This window comes from Ranitomeya variabilis, chromosome 8, assembly GCF_051348905.1.
Source record: "Ranitomeya variabilis isolate aRanVar5 chromosome 8, aRanVar5.hap1, whole genome shotgun sequence".
NCBI lineage: Eukaryota > Metazoa > Chordata > Amphibia > Anura > Dendrobatidae > Ranitomeya > Ranitomeya variabilis.
In genome coordinates this window covers 128,482,025-128,496,002 of record NC_135239.1, presented here as the reverse complement: position 1 = coordinate 128,496,002, position 13,978 = coordinate 128,482,025, and the positions used below count along the sequence as shown (strand labels likewise).

At 53.8% G+C, this 13,978-nt stretch overlaps 1 protein-coding gene across 3 annotated transcripts in view; it reads right to left on the bottom strand.

Moving 5' to 3' along the window:
* KIFAP3 (kinesin associated protein 3) overlaps positions 1–13,978 on the bottom strand; it is an 811,853-nt gene that overhangs the window by 257,771 nt on the left and 540,104 nt on the right. For all 3 annotated transcript variants that reach the window (XM_077276224.1, XM_077276225.1, XM_077276226.1), the window contains one exon: positions 10,139–10,239. In XM_077276224.1, the coding sequence (XP_077132339.1) occupies positions 10,139–10,239 (101 nt within the window). The remainder of the gene's footprint in view (positions 1–10,138; positions 10,240–13,978) is intronic.

The following is a 13,978-nucleotide window of genomic DNA, read 5'->3' as shown; positions in this document are numbered from 1 at the left end:
AAATATCGCTGTGCTCTGCCTGGGGCCCCATATGCTGCCTGGGGCCCCTGTGCTCTGCCTGGGGCCCCATATGCTGCCTGGGGCCCCTGTGCTCTGCCTGGGGCCCCTGTGCTCTGCCTGGGGCCCCATGTTCTGCCTGGGGCCCCTGTGCTCTGCCTGGGGCCCCATAGGCTGCCTGGGGCCCCTGTGCTCTGCCTGGGGCCCCATAGGCTGCCTGGGGCCCACTGTGCTCTGCCTGGGACCACTGTGCTCTGCCTGGGGCCCCATAGGCTGCCTGGGGCCCCTGTGCTCTGCCTGGGGCCCCATAGGCTGCCTGGGGCCCCTGTGCTCTGCCTGGGGCCCCATAGGCTGCCTGGGACCCCTGTGCTGTGCCTGGGGCCCCTGTGCTCTGCCTGGGGCCCCATAGGCTGCCTGGGGCCCCTGTGCTCTGCCTGGGGCCCCATAGGCTGCCTGGGGCCCCTGTGCTCTGCCTGGGGCCCCTGTGCTCTGCCTGGGGCCCCTGTGCAATGCCTGGGGCCCCTGTGCTCTGCCTGGGGCCCCTGTGCTCTGCCTGGGGCCCCTGTGCTCTGCCTGGGGCCCCATATGCTGCCTGGGGCCACTGTGCTCTGCCTGGGGCACCAAAGGCTGCCTGGGGCCACTTTGCTCTGCCTGGGGCACCAAAGGCTGCCTGGGGCCCCTGTGCTCTGCCTGGGGCCCCTGTGCTCTGCCTGGGGCCCCTGTACTCTGCCTGGGGCCCCTGTGCTCTGCCTGGGGCCCCTGTGCTCTGCCTGGGGCCCCTGTGCTCTGCCTGGGGCCCCTGTGCTCTGCCTGGGGCCCCTGTGCTCTGCCTGGGGCCCCTGTGCTCTGCCTGGGGCCCCATATGCTGCCTGGGGCCACTGTGCTCTGCCTGGGGCACCAAAGGCTGCCTGGGGCCCCTGTGCTCTGCCTGGGGCCCCTGTGCTCTGCCTGGGGCCCCTGTGCTCTGCCTGGGGCCCCTGTGCTCTGCCTGGGGCCCCTGTGCTCTGCCTGGGGCCCCATAGGCTGCCTGGGACCCCTGTGCTGTGCCTGGGGCCCCTGTGCTCTGCCTGGGGCCCCATAGGCTGCCTGGGGCCCCTGTGCTCTGCCTGGGGCCCCATAGGCTGCCTGGGGCCCCTGTGCTCTGCCTGGGGCCCCTGTGCTCTGCCTGGGGCCCCTGTGCAATGCCTGGGGCCCCTGTGCTCTGCCTGGGGCCCCTGTGCTCTGCCTGGGGCCCCTGTGCTCTGCCTGGGGCCCCATATGCTGCCTGGGGCCACTGTGCTCTGCCTGGGGCACCAAAGGCTGCCTGGGGCCACTTTGCTCTGCCTGGGGCACCAAAGGCTGCCTGGGGCCCCTGTGCTCTGCCTGGGGCCCCTGTGCTCTGCCTGGGGCCCCTGTACTCTGCCTGGGGCCCCTGTGCTCTGCCTGGGGCCCCTGTGCTCTGCCTGGGGCCCCTGTGCTCTGCCTGGGGCCCCTGTGCTCTGCCTGGGGCCCCTGTGCTCTGCCTGGGGCCCCTGTGCTCTGCCTGGGGCCCCTGTGCTCTGCCTGGGGCCCCATATGCTGCCTGGGGCCACTGTGCTCTGCCTGGGGCACCAAAGGCTGCCTGGGGCCCCTGTGCTCTGCCTGGGGCCCCTGTGCTCTGCCTGGGGCCCCTGTGCTCTGCCTGGGGCCCCTGTGCTCTGCCTGGGGCCCCTGTGCTCTGCCTGGGGCCCCTGTGCTCTGCCTGGGGCCCCTGTGCTCTGCCTGGGGCCCCTATGCTCTACCTGGGGCCCCTGTGCTCTGCCTGGGGCCCCATGTTCTGCCTGGGGCCCCTGTGCTCTGCCTGGGGCCACTGTGCTCTGCCTGGGGCCCCATATGCTGCCTGGGGCCCCTGTGCTCTGCCTGGGGCCACTGTGCTCTGCCTGGGGCCCCATATGCTGCCTGGGGCCCCATATGCTCTGCCTGGGGCCCCATATGCTGCCTGGGGCCCCTGTGCTCTGCCTGGGGCCCCATGTTCTGCCTGGGGCCCCTGTGCTCTGCCTGGGGCCCCATATGCTGCCTGGGGCCCCTGTGCTCTGCCTGGGGTCACTGTGCTCTGCCTGGGACCACTGTGCTCTGCCTGGGACCACTGTGCTCTGCCTGGGACCACTGTGCTCTGCCTGGGACCACTGTTCTCTGCCTGGGACCACTGTGCTCTGCCTGGGACCACTGTGCTCTGCCTGGGACCACTGTGCTCTGCCTGGGACCACTGTGCTCTGCCTGGGACCACTGTGCTCTGCCTGGGACCACTGTGCTCTGCCTGGGACCACTGTGCTCTGCCTGGGACCACTGTGATCTGCCTGGGTGTAGGACACTGGTGACGTCACTTATCTCCGGACATTAGCTCCGGACATTAGCTCCGGACATTAGCTCCGGACATTAGCTCCGGACAAAGCCACGGAAGTTGGCACAAATTGCAGGAAGTAGTATTCTAGGCAATTATATATTAGATGGGCATTGCCTGGGGCCCCATAGGCTGCCTGGGGCCCCTGTGCTCTGCCTGGGGCCCCATAGGCTGCCTGGGACCCCTGTGCTGTGCCTGGGGCCCCTGTGCTCTGCCTGGGGCCCCATAGGCTGCCTGGGGCCCCTGTGCTCTGCCTGGGGCCCCATAGGCTGCCTGGGGCCCCTGTGCTCTGCCTGGGGCCCCTGTGCTCTGCCTGGGGCCCCTGTGCTCTGCCTGGGGCCCCTGTGCTCTGCCTGGGGCCCCTGTGCTCTGCCTGGGGCCCCATATGCTGCCTGGGGCCACTGTGCTCTGCCTGGGGCACCAAAGGCTGCCTGGGGCCACTGTGCTCTGCCTGGGGCACCAAAGGCTGCCTGGGGCCCCTGTGCTCTGCCTGGGGCCCCTGTGCTCTGCCTGGGGCCCCTGTGCTCTGCCTGGGGCCCCTGTGCTCTGCCTGGGGCCCCTGTGCTCTGCCTGGGGCCCCTGTGCTCTGCCTGGGGCCCCTGTGCTCTGCCTGGGGCCCCTGTGCTCTGCCTGGGGCCCCTGTGCTCTGCCTGGGGCCCCATATGCTGCCTGGGGCCACTGTGCTCTGCCTGGGGCACCAAAGGCTGCCTGGGGCCCCTGTGCTCTGCCTGGGGCCCCTGTGCTCTGCCTGGGGCCCCTGTGCTCTGCCTGGGGCCCCTGTGCTCTGCCTGGGGCCCCTATGCTCTACCTGGGGCCCCTGTGCTCTGCCTGGGGCCCCATGTTCTGCCTGGGGCCCCTGTGCTCTGCCTGGGGCCACTGTGCTCTGCCTGGGGCCCCATATGCTGCCTGGGGCCCCTGTGCTCTGCCTGGGGCCACTGTGCTCTGCCTGGGGCCCCATATGCTGCCTGGGGCCCCATATGCTCTGCCTGGGGCCCCATATGCTGCCTGGGGCCCCTGTGCTCTGCCTGGGGCCCCATGTTCTGCCTGGGGCCCCATATGCTGCCTGGGGCCCCTGTGCTCTGCCTGGGGTCACTGTGCTCTGCCTGGGACCACTGTGCTCTGCCTGGGACCACTGTGCTCTGCCTGGGACCACTGTGCTCTGCCTGGGACCACTGTTCTCTGCCTGGGACCACTGTGCTCTGCCTGGGACCACTGTGCTCTGCCTGGGACCACTGTGCTCTGCCTGGGACCACTGTGCTCTGCCTGGGACCACTGTGCTCTGCCTGGGACCACTGTGCTCTGCCTGGGACCACTGTGCTCTGCCTGGGACCACTGTGATCTGCCTGGGTGTAGGACACTGGTGACGTCACTTATCTCCGGACATTAGCTCCGGACATTAGCTCCGGACATTAGCTCCGGACATTAGCTCCGGACAAAGCCACGGAAGTTGGCACAAATTGCAGGAAGTAGTATTCTAGGCAATTATATATTAGATGGGCATTTCCTGAAGGAAATACATGGTGCTTGAACAGCGCTACCAGCTTTACAGCAGCACTTTTCACACACGGGACTGGGGGGCGCGCTTACTTTTGCACCCGGGGCCGGGGGCGAGCTTACTTTTGCACCCGGGGGCGCAGTTACTTTTGCACCCGGGGGCGCAGTTACTTTTGCACCCGGGGGCGCACTTACTTTTGCACCCGGGGGCGCACTTACTTTTGCACCCGGGGGCGCACTTACTATTGCACCCGGGGGCACACTTACTTTTGGCGGGCGGGGCTCCTCGACCTCCGATTTGGACGGTGGGGACGCTCGGCCTCCGATGTGGTGGGCGGGGACGCTCGGCCTCCGATGTGGTGGGCGGGGACGCTCGGCCTCCGATTTGGTGGGCGGGGCCCCTCGGCCTCCGATTTGGACGGCGAGGCCCCTCGGCCTCCGATTTGGACGGCGGGGCCCCTCGGCCTCCGATGTGGTGGGCGGGGCCCCTCGGCCTCCGATGTGGTGGGCGGGGCCCATCGGCCTCCGATGTGGTGGGCGGGGCCCCTCGGCCTCCGATGTGGTGGGCGGGGCCCCTCGGCCTCCGATGTGGTGGGCGGGGCCCCTCGGCCTCCGATGTGGTGGGCGGGGCCCCTCGGCCTCCGATGTGGTGGGCGGGGCCCCTCGGCCTCCGATGTGGTGGGCGGGGCCCCTCGGCCTCCGATGTGGTGGGCGGGGCCCCTCGGCCTCCGATGTGGTGGGCGGGGCCCCTCGGCCTCCGATGTGGTGGGCGGGGCCCCTCGGCCTCTGATGTGGTGGGCGGGGCCCCTCGGCCTCCGATGTGGTGGGCGGGGCCCCTCGGCCTCCGATGTGGTGGGCGGGGCCCCTCGGCCTCCGATTTGGTGGGCGGGAACCCTCGGCCTCCGATTTGGTTGGCGGGGACCCTCGGCCTCCGATTTGGTGGGCGGGGACCCTCGGCTCCGATTTGGTTGGCGAAGCCCCTCGGCCTCCGATTTGGTTGGCGGGGACTCTCAGCCTCCGATTTGGTGGGTAGGGACCCTCGGCCTCCGATTTGGTGGTCGGGGACCCTCGGCCTCCGATTTGGATGGTGTGGACCCTCGGCCTCCGATTTGGTGGGCGGGGACCCTCAGCCTCCGATTTGGTGGGCGGGGACCCTCGGCCTCCGATTTGGTGGGCGGGGACCCTCGGCCTCCGATTTGGTGGGCGGGGACCCTCGGCCTCCGATTTGGTGGGCGGGGACCCTCGGCCTCCGATTTGGTGGGCGGGGACCCTCGGCCTCCGATTTGGATGGTGTGGACCCTCGGCCTCCGATTTGGTGGGCGGGGACCCTCGGCCTCCGATTTGGTGGGCGGGGACCCTCGGCCTCCGATTTGGTGGGCGGGGACCCTCGGCCTCCGATGTGGTGGGCGGGGACCCTCGGCCTCCGATTTGGTGGTCGGAGCCCCTTGGCCTCCGATTTGGATGGTGTGGACCCTCGGCCTCCGATTTGGTGGGCGGGGACCCTCGGCCTCCGATTTGGTGGGCGGGGACCCTCGGCCTCCGATTTGGTGGGCGGGGACCCTCGGCCTCCGATTTGGTGGGCGGGGCCCCTCGGCCTCCGATTTGGTGGGCGGGGCCCCTCGGCCTCCGATTTGGTGGGCGGGGCCCCTCGGCCTCCGATTTGGTGGGCGGGGCCCCTCGGCCTCCGATTTTTCTGGGCGGGGACCCTCGGCCTCCGATTTGGTGGGCGGGGATCCTCGGCCTCCGATTTGGTGGGCGGGGACCCTCGGCCTCCGATTTGGTGGGCGGGGACCCTCGGCCTCCGATGTGGTGGGCGGGGCCCCTCGGCCTCCGATGTGGTGGTCGGGGCCCCTCGGCCTCCGCTTTGGTGTGTACTCTGCCTGGGGCCACTGTGCTCTGCCTGGGGCCCCATATGCTGCCTGGGGCCCCTGTGCTCTGCCTGGGGCCCCATGTTCTGCCTGGGGCCCCTGTGCTCTGCCTGGGGCCACTGTGCTCTGCCTGGGGCCACTGTGCTCTGCCTGGGTGTAGGACACTGGTGACGTCACTTATCTCCGGACATTAACTCCGGACATTAGCTCCGGACATTAGCTCCGGACAAAGCCACGGAAGATGGCACAAATTGCAGGAAGTAGTATTCTAGGCAATTATATATGAGAAGACTAAGGTGGCATAAGCTTTTTAAACAAAAAGATAAAAAAACTGCAGCCGACCTAGGGATTCCCCTGGACATGATACAGGATGTTCAGCTACTGGCGGATTTAGATACCATACCCCAGACAGATAGAGGCATGGGCCCGTTTACGCAATTGAAGAACCCTAGTAAGAGAATGGCACCAGTGGGGGGAGACGTCTCAGCAATTGATGTCTTCCTCAACTTGGCCATCAGAGATATTAAACAGCTTACAGGGACATGGTCAAGGCACAATCTTAGTAAAGCACAGATCACAGCACTCCACAACCTAGAAACAGATAAAACTGTCATCTTTAAGCCCTCTCGGATAAAGGGGGCAATGTGGTTGTCATGGATGTGGAGAAGTATAAAGATATGTGCCTTGCTTTGTTAAATGATCATACTACCTATACTCGAGTAATGCAGAATCCAACAGCACGCTGTATGAGGGATTTGGAGGGTATCTTGCAGAAAGCTAAAATGGACAATCTCATTAGTCAAGAGGAACTCTCTTTCCTCCTCCCTCAGCACCCGGTTATGGCTACCTTCTATGCCCTACCGAAGGTCCACAAAGGAATTGAACCTTTAAAGGGGAGACCTATAGTCTCAGGGATAGGGAGCATCTGTCAGAATGCGGGAACCTATATAGACCAGATCCTGAGACCTTTTGTGGTCTCGCTCCCTTCTTACATCAGGGATACTATGGACCTTCTACGGAGGCTTGAGGGGATCTCTCTTGAACCAGGGTCATTCCTGGTAAGCATTGATGTGGAATCACTGTATTCCTCTATCCCACATGCATGTGGGATACAGGGAGTGCAACATTTCTTGGGGATGAGGGGTCAACAATTTGTCCCTCATAACCAATTTTTGGTGACCCTCTTGGATTTTGTCCTCAATAACAACTATATTTGCTTTGACGGTAGAGTCCTCCACCAGCTCAGGGGCACCGCTATGGGCAGCCCTTGTGCGCCAAGTTACGCCAACTTGTTCCTGGGCTGGTGGGAGGACAACATCATCTTTTCAGAAGCTAATGTGGAGTTTACGGTCTATATCGACCTTTGGGTTTGTTATATAGACGACGTTTTTGTTCTGTGGAAGGGCACTAGAGATGTCTTCCAGAAATTTATGTCATCATTGAACCAAAACAACATAGGTCTTAGGTTCACCTTCGAAATGGAGGAAAAAAGCCTACCTTTTTTGGATATTGCAATCTCCAAAAACAGCAGTGATGATGGCCTTGAGACTACAATCTTCACGAAACCCACCTCCACGAATTCCGTGTTGAGGTGGGACAGTCACCAACCATATTCCCTGAAGAGAGGCATCCCTAAGGGTCAATATCTCCGTTTGAGAAGGAACTGCTCTAACGATGCAGACTTCAAAATTAAAGCAAGAGACCTAAGATCTAGGTTTCTGGATAGGGGGTACCCTGATCGGGTGCTGAGGGAGGCATATCATCATGCTAGGGCCCAGGTCAGAAACAGTCTATTGATACCACGAAAGAAGGAGAGGGGTGATCACAACACTATTAGGATGATCTGTGCATTTGACAATGGGGCCCCTTCGGTTAGGACCATCTAAAAAAACACTGGGGTATCCTTGGTATGGATGATGATCTTAGGGAGGTTGTGGGCACACAGCCTCAGATCACGTACAGAAAATGTAAAACTCTGGGAAACCGACTAGTACATTGTCACCTAACTGTACCCACTAAAACAACTTGGGTACCAAACAGGCCTAGGGGGTGCTACAGATGTGGTGGATGCATTGCGTGTGAATCAATACAGGTGGGCAAGGAGTTCTACAACACCCACACGCAAAAAGCATACACCATTAAATAATTTATTAACTGTAAATCAAAAGGGGTGGTGTATAGAGCGGTCTGTACCTGTGGCATTACGTACATTGGCAAAACCGTCAGGGAACTCAGAAGACGGGTGGGAGAGCACTTGGGGGACATCCGCAATCGGAGAGATACCCCCATTGCTAGACATGTGAACACAAGTCATGGGGGGAAATGTTAAGGTTATTAGTTTCATGGGGATTGACAAGATTCCTCTACCACCTAGAGGAGGCGACTTTGATAAAATCTTGTTGCAAAGAAAAACTAGGTGGATATTCTTGTTGGATACCTGTCACCCCCATGGACTCAATGAACAACTCAACTTTAGCTGCTTCCTTTAGGCCTTTTTGGACACTAGGGATATGCTCTCCGGATCCCCCATCTGGTCTCCTTCTCTGTTGTTGTCTAGGCTCCTCCCCCTCCCCTTCCCCCCTTCTTCTTTCCTTCCCTCCCATTGGCCTCCAGATTTCTTTCTAAATATTATTTTATTGTCTTGTATTGAGAATACTTATATGTATATCCGCAAATTAGTGTCTGGACTTCTAGTCCATGGAAACAGCTGTAATAAACAAAACATTTGCAATTCTCTGGTGCAGGGTCACTATTCTGCCTAATGTTCCCCTCTCTTTTTTGAATATTCCTGGTTTCGGTGGGTTATGAGTTCTATTGTTACACCGAAGTACTTTCCAGGAATGAGGGGTACTTTTGTTATTTTGGACAAACTTTATAATCCGAGATATATGTGGCATCATTGCTGGTATGGAGTGTAGCATTTTCTCATATATATATGGTTTTTCCTCCATTTGATCTTTTTCCTCCGCGTATTATCTGCCCCGTCTATCCTCTCTCCTCCTATACTATGTAGTATCTGAGATATGCTGTTTATGTTCGTGTCTGGACATTTCCTTGAATACAACAGTGGATATCTACAGCATCGTCCCCTCCTATATGACGGATATAAGTACCATTTTAGATGTGCTCTCTTTTTTATTTTTATGTATGGACACTTCCTCACATACAACAGTGTATATTTATAGCATATCAGCTGGCATGGACACTTCCAGCCATACATCTGTAGTACTCCAAAATTTCTATAGATGTTTTGCCTTATATGCCTCTATCATCCGTTGTGACCTATGTGTGTATGGGGCGGGATAGCCTGAATGGCATCTCGAAGTAGGAGTGCACACAATTATATTTATATATACATTCGATACCACATAGCGCCCGATGGATAGGTGGTACAAACGCATGTAATAAAGCACATTTGATCACATCTGATTGTATACAATTTACATCACCACCATGTGCCTGGGTGCCTGCAGCCGCTTGCGTTCCACGTCTGGAGCGCATAACATCAGCGGCGTACCGGAAATGAGGTATTCAATATGGCGTCGGCACTTCCGGTTTTGTGAGACGCTCTGTTGAAGTGGCCGGCAGCCATGAAGCACAGGGGGAGACGGCGTGCGTTCCAGCGGTGGAGCGCAAAATGATCCGGTAAGCACCAATACTGAAGCCGGATAGGGGCAGCTACTAATTGTTTTAGATCCCCATGGCGGGGAGGGGCCTTATATTTGTTACACTTATAAGGAGACAGCGGATGTCACTGCGGGCTGACTCATTCACTGTGGCGGAGTGCCACATGGGATTGCCTATCTCTAGGATGGTATACAGCCACTGCGTATACCCTCTGTGTTTGGATATTTAAGTGGACTTTATTCATGGACTTTTAAATCTACGTCTAGGCCTTTTGGCCATTGAAAACTCCCCTGATGAATCTCCGTTATCGGTGAAGAAACGCGTAGGGAGGCGTTGACTACATCATACACGGTGGGGGGTGTCCATAGTAGGGCACATCCGGGCCTGTCCTTGTAAGGACAGGAGTTTTTGCTGGGGCACGACAGGGGATTAGATATAGGTCCCCGTCCCTTTTCATCACCCTACAATTACTGGACCCTCCCTGGGACCACCCTATACATCTACGTGGGTATCCCTCGTCCACAATTGGTGAGACCAAACCAGTTTTTTACTTCGAGCACAGTTTTCGGCGTGAGCACTTTATTATTTGGTTGTGTATTGTTTGTTCAATTTTAATATTATTAGTAAAGGTTATGTTTTAATACATTGGGATATACTCTTCTAGCTGATATCCGTCATTTTTCCCAAGAGTTGTGCAACGGCTTGGTTTATCTAAGCTGCAGCTAATTACCCAGTGAATAAGTGCCAGGACCTGGTTACATATCAGCACCTGCTGATACTATCGCAAGTTTACCTGGGGTATGCAGTCCGTATATGCAAACATGGATTTACATCGATCATCCATACTTATATGATAAAGAATGCACATAACAATTTGCTTGTAGCTTTCATTTTCTGAAATTTAAAAGGAAATTGGTGCTTGAGAAAAAAATCTAAAATACATATACAACATCAATCTGTTAGAATGACAAGTGAAAAAAATGATAACTTCTGTGAATCCTATTCTGGTAATTCAGACAGACAAATGTTCTCTTTCCTTGAATGTTATCATGGTAGTTAGAAAACCCATATTTGTTGGTATCAATGTCATTAAAGTTGTAGTATTTGTTTCACTAGTTTTGAAGACAGGACTCATAAAAGAGCTATTGGACGCATATGGCCAGCACGGGCTCTAGCAAGGAACAAATTGGGCAAACACAACAAGGAGGCAGCAATGTTACCATTTAGTAACTGCAAGCAAATGTCTTAAAGCTTTCAGTTCAGTTTCCCAGCAGGACATATGCTTCTCATTTGATATTTTGCCCTGTAAGACCTCTGCATATTTCTGCACTGAACAGATACTGAAGACTACAAATGCTGGACAGTACACAGAAAAAATAACATATTGCTGTCTACATTATTATGACATTCCTTAAAAGGGTTCAAATATGCAGTCCATTCACACTGCAGCCAATTACTAGCCAATTGTTTTTTTTGTGGATTATGACGCTGCCAAAAAGATAAAATAGTGGAATTGAAGCTAATACTCCATTCCATGTTTTTGATCAGGCAGCTTGATGAAAGGCTGTATCCCACCCGTGGCGAGTTTTATGTGTGGTGCCTTTTGAGTATGTGCAAGTTTTGTGTGAGGCAACTTTTGCATGTGTTGCAACTTTTGTGCATGTGGCAATTTTTCCGCGTGTGCAAGTTTTGCGTGTGGCGAGCTTTCCATGAGGTGAGTTTTGCACGTGTGGTGAGTTTTGCATGTGGAGAGTTTTGCGCGTGGCGAGTTTTGAGCGGCGACTTTTGTGTTTCGACTTTTATGTGGCGAGGTTGGTGTATGTGTGGTGAAATGTGCGCTGAGGGTGGTATATGTGTTCGAGCACGTGGTAGTGTGTGGCGCATTTTGTGTGTGTGTTCATATCCCCGTGGTGGTGTGGTGATTATCCCATGTCGGGGCCCCTCCTTAGCAACTGTACAGAATATACTCTTTGGCGCCATCGCTCTCATTCTTTAAGTCCCCCTTGTTCACATCTGGCAGCTGTTAATTTGCCTCCAACACTTTTCCTTTCATTTTTTCCCCATTATGTAGATAGGGGCAAAATTGTTTGGTGAATTGGAAAGCGCGGGGTTAAAATTTCACCTCACAACATAGCCTATGACGCTCTCGGGGTCCAGACGTGTGACTGTGCAAAATGTTGTGGCTGTAGCTGAGATGGTTCAGATGCCAATCCCGGACATACACACATACACACATTCAGCTTTATATATTAGATATATAAATATATCACTTTTCTTATTTTCATGTGTATTATTGACTTCTGAAACAAATATGAAAACAACAAATACTCTTTAAATACAGATAGTAAACTTTATGGATCCATGCGCTGTCCATCTTAAAAGCCGACAGAATATGGATGAGAAAAACTACTACATGAATGTGCTACGATAGACCTGTTGAAATAAAAACTAATGGTGACATCTTGGGGGCTGCATAGAATTTTTGCATGTTACAGTTTTTTGCGGGGGATGGGTGGGGAACAAAAAAACACAACAATTCCAACCTTATTTGTGGGGGTTTTGTTCTATATGGCATACATATCTGTGTCACAAGCACACATCAGTTATTGATCCATCATGGATATGTACAACAGGCAGATCACAAGTACAGCTTCTATACTAGTCCCCCAACCTATATATAGCCAAGCTCCTGCTCTATCACATAGGATCACCAAACAACCTGACCAGCACCTCCATATAGTGTGAACAGGTGCAAGCTGCAATGACTGCATGGCATACAAAAAAGGGACACAGCGCAAACTCTGTAAGAATCAAGATATAAGCAAACACGAAATCTAAACTACATTGTTGGTGAATAAAATATACTAACAAAAAGTACTTACAAAAATGAAGGTTCTTAGTGCAAAAATTGATCAATTCATGTGTGCCCATCAACCATGGCAAGGTGACGCTTCTCTGATGGTCCTATCATCCTAATCATGCCTCTCTTTGGCTATAAATTATAGGCTTTTAGGCCAAGAGAAGCATGTTTAGGATGGTAGAATCATCAGAGAAGTGTCACCTTGCCATGGTTGATGGGCACACTTGAATTGAGCAATTTATGCACTAAGAACCTTCATTTTCTTTAGAAGTACTTCTTTTTGTTGGTACATTTTATTCAGCAACAATAAAGTTTAGATCTCGTGTTTGCATATATCTTGGTCCTTACAGAGTGATGCTGTGTTTTTTTTTTGTATCACTTGGGATCAGCATTCTAGCAGATCTGAGAAATGTAACACCTTATATGCTGCAGTCAGTAGTGAGGAGTTTGAGAGGGTTAGTGTTCCCTCTGTCAGCCAACCAGCACCCCTGCATCGTGATCAGCCATACTATCCTTGTTGGATACAATAGTATAGTGAGCGGTGATTAAAGCAGCACCAACACAGCTGTATGACTGGAAGCTCCTGGGAGGAATAAAGTTATTTTTTTTTCCAGGTGCCACACTTTCACTTCTGCAGCTGGGCACCTTCATTACACTATTAACCTGCAGATTAACCTGGTATCTTCAGGATAATAGCATAATATAATATAGAATATATTTTGCAATATTATGTTAGAATTTCATTAAAAAGTGTGTTATTTTGTGCAAAGGAAGAAAAATGGAAATAAAACATGATATCATTTGACATGTCTCTTTCGCTGGTGCCATTTTGGGGTTAATTCGAAAAATGACACCAGTGAAAAATACAGTTCGACAAACAAAAGTAAGCTATCATGCAAATTTGTCTATGAGAAAAATAGAAAAGCTATGAGTCTCAAAATAATGCCCCCCCCCCTCCCACACCAGAAAAAAAAAAAAAAAAGAGTTTTTGTCTGTTGGTTATTGTCATTGCATTATTGACCGGTACAAGGTTATGTCAATTATCACTGCCATGGTATTGCCCCATTCTTCAAATGATTGGTATGGAATCCAGTTTTGTTGGCACCCATAGACTTGAGTAGGTGAGTTTCATTCAAAACAAAGACTAATGCATGCAATGATTTTTTTATGTGGGCATTTGGTCCGTGTGAAAAAATTAATCATCTGAACAGTCCTATTGAATAACATTGGCCAGAGTGCTGTCTGTACGGTGTCAATTTTTTTTCACGTACAGCACTTTGATCAAAAATACAGTTGTGTGAAGGTACCCTGACAGATGGCGATTCTTTACTGCAAGAGCAGTAAGATTATGGAGCAATCTGCCTTATGATACTGTAATGGCTGTTTCACTACACTACACAAGACAAAATGTAATATTACAGATTACGAGCACTAAATCCTGTGATTCAGGGAACTAGTCCGATTGCAGAATGTGGAGTCAGGAATGAATTTCTCCACTAATATTTGGCTATTCTGTCTCATTGGATTTTTGTCGTCCTCTGGATCACCACGTTGGGCCATGAGTTGATCTCAAAGGAGTTTTGGGTCTTATTTCAAACTGATTCAGCTTTTTCAGAGACGAGGTAGACAAAAAAAGTAAAATCTGATCCTGCCTTGTATTTCATTTTTTTCTACACTATTCACTATGTTAAATCACAGATAAAGTGATAATGTTATTGTTGGATGGTGACAAATACAGGAATGCCAAATATGTGCATTATGTTAGACACTAAA